The sequence below is a fragment of the Aspergillus vadensis genome (assembly GCF_003184925.1).
Source record: "Aspergillus vadensis CBS 113365 unplaced genomic scaffold BO88scaffold_11, whole genome shotgun sequence".
Lineage (NCBI taxonomy): Eukaryota > Fungi > Ascomycota > Eurotiomycetes > Eurotiales > Aspergillaceae > Aspergillus > Aspergillus vadensis.
In genome coordinates this window covers 1,017,673-1,025,125 of record NW_020292049.1, presented here as the reverse complement: position 1 = coordinate 1,025,125, position 7,453 = coordinate 1,017,673, and the positions used below count along the sequence as shown (strand labels likewise).

Below are 7,453 nucleotides of genomic sequence, written 5' to 3'. Positions count from 1 at the left end.
ATAATCCTCCTCCTCCTCCTCCTCCTCCTCCTCCTCATCATCATCATCATAAACAAGACTAACTATGTAGTAAGAGAATAAGTTGACGGTCCCTCCCGTCCCAAAGTTGATTTGTGGCTCCGCGGCACTAAGCCCCATCGGGCGCGACAACCAGCAACCCCCCACCTGCACGTGTTCATCTGCCACTTGCCCAGCTGGGTTCCCCCTCTAGTCCCGATTGGGGCTTAGACCAACCCCCAGCAGATGGAAGCTGGTGAGGATGATGATTCACTCACTACTACAGTACCCAGTGCATCAATCAACAATTTCTCAACGAACCAAATAAATTGTTCAATACCATTTTCTATTTTGATTTCCAATCTTATTTACATGATGCGGGTAAGCGCCTTTTTCAGCTTCCATGCCTCGGATTGCTGTTGCCCGCTTCAGCTCCCATGTTCATCCAGTCATTGAATGGATGGATGTATGTATGGATCTCACTTACCAGTGTCTGGACTCTCTCTTTCCTCCTAGAGCGGGCGACTAGTATATACAATCCAAGTTCGTACGTAGTTGGAGGAAAAAGACACAATGGACGCGCATCCACTCACTCATAACCCAGTCGCGCAGCTGGTCTAGACGCTGTTCTATCCCATCCACCCACCCCACTTCCCATATCTTTCATATCCATGATATTCATCCAGGCTGGACTTACGACAACAGCCATCATCATCACCACCACCACCACCACTCATCTACCCTAGAAAGTCTACGATGTATAGTGCCCATGTACGTAGTATGCATGTACGCAGGCAAGTAGGTCCCCGCGAGAGGCGCATCTACCCGGGTTCTGAAGTGTTCCAAATGCCAATCCCAGTGGTCAGGTCTGGGTCAGTTCATGTCATGTCATGTCAATGAGGCTTTCCCGCAGGCTGTGTGCTTGTTGTGTTGGCACCGCTCTGCACTGCGTTTTCCCCGATCTATTATTAAGATACTTTTTTCTCTTTCCTCTTTCCTCTCTCGCTCTTCCGTCGCTGTCTTTGGTCTCTATAATTCCCCGCTCCACTTTGCCCCGACAGTTTGCTCAGGAACATTTGTGATTGGCGATCCCTGCCGTATATGCAGTTCCCTTTCTGACTTGCTACTGCCCCTCCGATCATCATCTCTAAACACCACACCAGCCCCTTCTCCTTTCCCTTCTTCCTGATGTATGGGATGAATATCCCGGACACATGGTCCCTGATGTGATGGGAGGCGATGACATGAGACGAAACGGATATACTTCCGTATAGATGCACCGTAGGAACCTGGTCTGGTCGTGTTTCTCTTTCTTCTTATTCCCTTCTCTCCGTGTTTCATCAAAACACAAACTCCCCTTGCCAAACGACACTATCCGACCAGTCCAGCCACCCACTCACCCGAGTCAGTGTCCGGTTGACAGGATGGCCAGACGTTGTGTATATAGTCGACAAATGAAACACTAGGCAAGGATGGACGGGGTAAATCGTAAAACTGAAAAGAAAAGAAAAAAAATCAAAGGAGAGACAGGAGATGTAGAGAAGGAGGGGTAAACACGTCCATTGGGGAACCAATCAACCCACTCAATTGGCCGACAAGACCAGTCTCTCGGTCTGTGACTGATCTTTTCATTATTTCTTCTTCTAAACGCCGTGCTCCAAACACAACCGTAACCAGTCCCCTGGTTATGCGTTGTCCTTCCCGGGGGCCAAACTTGCCAATCCCCGGCCACGGCTAGTTGCAGACCCATTTTTTGTCAGCCTCTTTCTGTCCCACCCGCGTGGCCACGCTGTTCAGCGTGTCTTTCAGACTGTCTTTCGAGACCTTGGGGAACCTATGGCGGCGCGACCCTGATGATTAGCCTTCCGATCAACAAGCATGCTTTGTGGGCCCACGTCTTACCGTTTCTTCAAGATTTCAATTAACCCCATCTTGGTCAGATCACTGCCATTCACCACCTGCTTGAACTCTTCCAGCTGCTCCGGCGGCAACGTTCGCTTTGTCCTCCCAGCTGTCAGAACGGCCAGGGTGCCCCCGTCCGCTCCCGGCCCACTCCCGGTCTGTTTGTGTGAGGATGACGAGGATGGGTGCCCCATGAAGGCATGGAGCGTCGAGCGCCCCAGACCAGCCGCCTGCGCTGGCTCCGCGGCGGCCTTCGGTTTCTGCCAGTAGGCTGTGGAGAACGGGTCAATAGGGAAGGTCACCGAGTCGGAAATGGTCTCCATCTTGTACGTCTGCAGCTCCGGGTCCACGCCATGTTCCTGCCATCGTATACCAGTGCTGACGGGTTCTAGGTCCCCGACAATGTGACGCCTCTTGCCATCAATCGGGTGGTCATCCTCGTCGTCCAGGAATCCATCCATGTCATCCTCTCCGTCTTCACTCCCTTCCTCTTCTTCCTCTGAATCTAGATCCTCGCCTTCCTCAGGCTCTTCCCACTCAGCTTCCGAGTCGTAGTCATAGTTCGTCTCCGGCAGCCCGCGGCAAAAGGGATTGCGCATCAACCGGCGGACGGATGACTCCGGCAGGTTCTTGCTATAGGTGCCCTGGTATGGAGGCCGGACATCCTCGTTGAATTTCAGTGATTTCATTCTCACTTGCCTCAGAAGATCGCGAGCTCTCTGGGCAGCTTCGGAGGTCTCCGACTGATCAGCAAGGTTCTGCATCTGTAAGAGGATCTGTTTGACTGAAGCAGGCAATCTTCCACGCCGCCGCTGGTATGGCATGAGCTGAAAGAGCTCGGAAGGACGAAAGGTTACAGGCTCATGCTTGCCATCCTTGGCATCTTTCAAGTAGGCATCAACTTTCTCCCGCGTATGCTGCAGAGCTTCGTTGTCGCGCTGGAACCTGTGCGGTGGCGCAAATGTGGTATGTGACTGGAGGAAGAACTCCGGAAACTCGCGCTGGTAGTCAGATACAGTAGATTCAGAGTCAGGAGAGGGGTCATTCGAAGCGCCAGCGCCAGTAGTTTTGCTAGGAGAGAGGGTCGTGTTCGATGAGGATGGTTGCGCCGGGGTTTTCGGTTTCGCGAAAAAGGAGTTCAGCTTCATTTGCGCCTGTTGCGTGTTAGATACCTGAATTCTGCATTTCAGCCAGGAATAAGTTTAGACTCACTCTTTCTTTCTTCAGCTTCTCTTCCTCTTTCTTCAACTTCTCTTCCTCCTTCTTTCGCTTCTCTTCCTCTTTGGCAGCCTTTTCCTCCTCCTTCGCCTTCCGTTTCTCTTCCTTCTTCTTGCGCTCCTCTTCCTTTTCCGCTTCGCGCTTCTTCTTCTCCTCTTCCTTAGCTCGCTTCTCTTCTTCTTTTACCCGCTTCTCCTCTTCCTTCTCAGCCTCCCGTTTCCTCTTTTCCTCCTCTTTCTTGGCCTTCTCTTCCTCCTTCCTGGCCTTCTCTTCCTCCTTCTTAGCTTTCTCCTCTAGTTTCTGCCGCTCCTTAGCCTCCTTTTCCTGTTGCTTTGCCTCCTTACTGGCAGGCGACAACTTCCTCTTCTTCGCAGCCGGGGCTGTGGTCGTAGTGGCAGTCGAATCTCCAACAGCCGTAGTCTTCTTCTCGTCCCCAGGAGCACATGATTTCGCTTGTGTATCCCGATTCTCCTTGTTATCATCTGTATCGACACGAGCATCCCCATCAACCTTCATCTCCACATCCGTAGTTGTGTTCGCATTCGTATCATCCCCCCCGTTCGCAGCAGCCGTATCCCCATCGACATCCCCTATCGAGCGTTTCCTCGCCGGTGACCCAGACATAGAGATAGACGCGGGGTAGGTATTCGTATCTGATGGAGGAGATGATAGTGACGACAAGGACGAGCCAGCAGACGAGTGTGGCGAAGATGCAGGAGCAGGATCAGGAGGAGCGGTGGCGGTAGCAGTATCTGTCGACATGGTGGTACTTTCCGTTCCCGGGATGGTGTATGGTGGAATGAGCCGCGATAAGGATGAAAAAGACGGTGAATGACCTTATTGTCGACTCAATGGACAATGAAACGATAATCTAATCATCCAGGGGAGAAGCGTAGGGCTGTATGTGGGTGGGTATCAAGAAGAGTGATGAAGCAAAGGAGTATGATAACGATAAAAATAAATGGCACCTATGAACCTCCTCAATCCACAACTCGGTCAGTCTATCATCGTAACTTAATCACTTTAGTGAATATATCCCAGAGTGCGCGCGCATGCACAAGCTCGTGCTGGGTACTTTGCAAGGGTTGATTTAAGCTCACATCAGTGGCCGATAACCAGCCAGGTAGGTGTCAGGGTCATGAGAGGAAAATGAGCGGAAAGTAATAGGAGTGAAGTGAGGAAAGCCGGTGATCCAGAAGAGCGATCGATTGATGGGTCTCTTTCTGGCCGGCTGGACCGTGAGCTAGTTAGTTAGGTTAGGGGTCGTGGAAAGTGATAGACAGACAAGACAAGACAGATAGACAGGCAACAATCGAGGCGGAGATTCCAGGCGTGGGAGAGGGAATCTTGGCGTCTGGTGAGCCTGCCAGGTTGCCCGAAACGCGTTGTTAATTGATGTTCGCGACTGGGGATTTCGCGTCCCGCACGTGTAGTGGATTATGTAAGAACCCCTAGTTCACAACTACTAACTAGATGTATCAGCCCACCTTGGTTTGTCTGTCGATACCGCTGGAGCTCTGCATGGAGGAATCTGTCTATTAGATGTTGACGTTGAGTCTATTCGATAGCTGTACTGAGTGTGAAGCTACTGGTCCATTGGTTCACTATGCGCTGACTCCGCCTGAGTCCGTGCAAACTTACAACAGCTCTCCTAACACCGTCTACTTCGCTATTGCGATCAATGTGGTGATATGTACAATAGTATTATTATTACTTTGCTCATAAATCCATCGGACGCCAACTTGGTGCAAGGGGTGCGAGTTCAAGTAGCACGCAACCCTTATAGCACAGCAAAAAGCGCCAATAACATGCGGTGAGGGGAATAGAACAAGTTCAAGTCAATCAGTTGAGGGGCATCTTGTTATCGTGAAGCAAATCAAGGCTGGAGGGCATAGCAGGATCATTGCACCAGACATGAGATCCAAGCCCGAGTTTGCAGGACGAGAGTTCAGGAAAAGAAAGGAAAGAGGCGTAGAGCTCGAATTCGACACGGACTGCATAGTCGATGCAGTGCCGAATATCAGTGTATGTAAGAGGAATAAGCCCAGCAATGAACAAGCTGTATGTCTAGTCACTCAGATCGGGGTTCGCCACGAAAAGCCGGACATTGGTCATGGACGTCGTTCGATCATCTACACTGCCTCGGCGCCGCAGTTCATCCGCCTTCTTCGCCTTGTCGATCGCCGCAGAAGCCGCACTTGGTGCGGCCATGTCACTCACGGTGCCAAAGTACTCTTCGTGCTCACTACCGAAACTGTTTGTAGTAGCAGCATCATCCTTAATGGAGGCGTGGTCCTGCTCGGCTTCGTGGCTTTCCGCTGGTGGGTGCTCGGAGACATCAGGGAGGTCGGTCTTCTCATTAGGAGGCGTACTGGTGCTCCCCATCGTGCTCTGCGGAGTACGTTGGTAGCCACTGGGATAGCGAGAATTGCTACCCAGAGAACTGCGACCGCTACCGGTCCGGCGATAAGGGAAGCCTCGGTCACTGTGTGCATCCTCGTCTGCATCACCGACCTCGTTCGCACTGAGCCGAACCGGGACAGTAGCACCGACGAGCGTCGAGGGGGAGAAATCAGTGGTTCCCTTGCCGCCGTGCTTGTTCTTGCCGCTTCCAAGGGTACCTGTGCGCCCGGCGCCTGCGCCGTGGACTTCCAGGTACGCCCGCTTCTTATCGACCAGCTTTTGCGCCCGTATCCGAGGATCCTCGGGTTGTGCTCGGTCACACCATACTGTTGCCTTTTGTCTCCGCATCAGAGCCACATAACCCAGCTGAGCATTGGCGGAGCGGGACGAAGTGCTGCGGCGAATATCTGCCTGTGGGTTACCGCCGTAGTTAACATTGCCGGTGGAGGTCGTAGATGTGGTCGCACTCGATAAACGCCTGGAAGGGGGGTAATTGGGTGGACCGGTCATCGTATGATGTGGTGAGGGTCCCGCAGAGTATGCCTGCTGCTGTTGTGCCATGTAGGGTAACACATGGGAGGAAGAGGTTCGCCGGCGGTTGTGCGCAAGGGAGGCGGCCGATGGATGGGGAGAAAGCTGCTGGTGGTGAGGCCCGTCATAGGCCTGGTAGGGAAAGCCGGAATGCATTCCGGCAACTGGTTTGCGAGCCGGCGGCGGCTGATGATGCATCGGGAGTCGATAGTCAGTCATGCTGGGCTGTTGTAGCTGCACACCAGCCATCTAGGCAGAGCTCGATCGGTAAACGAGGGGGGGGAGACGAGGAACTGTGGTGACGGTTCCCACTGCGGGTGGTGGCGGAGATTGCAGGGGTAGCAACAGAGATGGATGAAACAAGATCGTAGTGAAGCGTCGACCAGTGATCCCCGCGATGTCTGGACAGGAAAGGGAAAGTCGTAGATCGTGTGGGAGAGTGGTTTTGGGGGATCAATGAGCGGCCAGCGGCTGGGTTGTCGTACCGGACAGGCAACCGAATCCGAGGCGCGAAGAAAGGGAGAGGGACCGACCCAGCTGATACAATGGGAATGTGGTATCGGCGCTAGAATAGAAACGGCCTCTACCAAGAGGTTGCAAGCGCTTCAGAAGAGGCGGGCGCTTGAGTTGGTAGGGAGAGAGAGAGAGAAGAGGGGAGTGAATAAGATGACGCTGGCAGTGGTAGTGTTGGAGTAGCGGTGCTGAGAGAGTGCAAGACAAACAGACTCGCTCAGTCACTCATGCACACGAGGGCTGGCAGTTGGCGGGTACCCAATATTACCAAGTCACACCTGCAGGGGACATTGATAGAGCCGTGACCGGGCACTACTTCAAGACCGACGCTTAACAGAAGGTACTAAGGAAGTAGCAGCAGCAGCAGCAGCAGCAAGAGTAGTAGTAGGAGACAGTGCTGACGCCCGGTATTCAACCACACAAGTCACTCACACACAGTCACTTTTTCAGTGTCTCTGTCTTGTGATAAGAGTTATCTCTGACAGTAATTGATCACAAGGCGATCGAGGCAGACCAGATAGATAAAGCAATGGAAAAGAGGGAAAGAAAGAGAGGCGGGGTTGAAAGGACTGGAGACGAGCGAAATGAAGGGAAAATGAACGAACGGTTGAACAACGGACTTTGGAGGCGATCGATCGGGAAAAGAAGATGAGAGAAAAGAAAGAGGAGCGTGAACTTTGGTTCTGAAAAACCCAGTTGTGACCGTCAGACGGGGTGGTACCGAATACGACCCTCCGGTACAAGGTACCATTGATACCGCCCCTTACGGAACCCCAGGCAAACAATGGAAAGTACCTGCACAGCCACAGATGCACCAGGGATGGATGGGCCCTGTAGACAAGGAAATGCAGGCAATCGACCCAGAGAGCTACGAATCTACCTCAAAGGG

General features: G+C 52.6%; 2 protein-coding genes across 2 annotated transcripts; both read right to left on the bottom strand.

Annotated features, from left to right (window-relative positions):
* Nucleotides 1-1,731: 1,731 nt before the first annotated feature.
* Nucleotides 1,732-3,879, bottom strand: BO88DRAFT_453803 (putative chromatin assembly factor 1 subunit A; the record flags this gene model as incomplete). The annotated part of the gene is made up of 3 exons (XM_025710769.1): nucleotides 1,732-1,831; nucleotides 1,900-3,053; nucleotides 3,112-3,879. 3 exons carry the CDS (start codon nucleotides 3,877-3,879, stop codon nucleotides 1,732-1,734), a joined length of 2,022 nt encoding a protein of 673 aa, XP_025563161.1.
* Nucleotides 3,880-5,184: 1,305 nt separating this feature from the next.
* On the bottom strand, nucleotides 5,185-6,270 carry BO88DRAFT_340663 (uncharacterized protein; the record flags this gene model as incomplete). The annotated part of the gene is made up of 1 exon (XM_025703068.1): nucleotides 5,185-6,270. One exon carries the CDS (start codon nucleotides 6,268-6,270, stop codon nucleotides 5,185-5,187), a length of 1,086 nt encoding a protein of 361 aa, XP_025563160.1.
* Nucleotides 6,271-7,453: the final 1,183 nt, after the last annotated feature.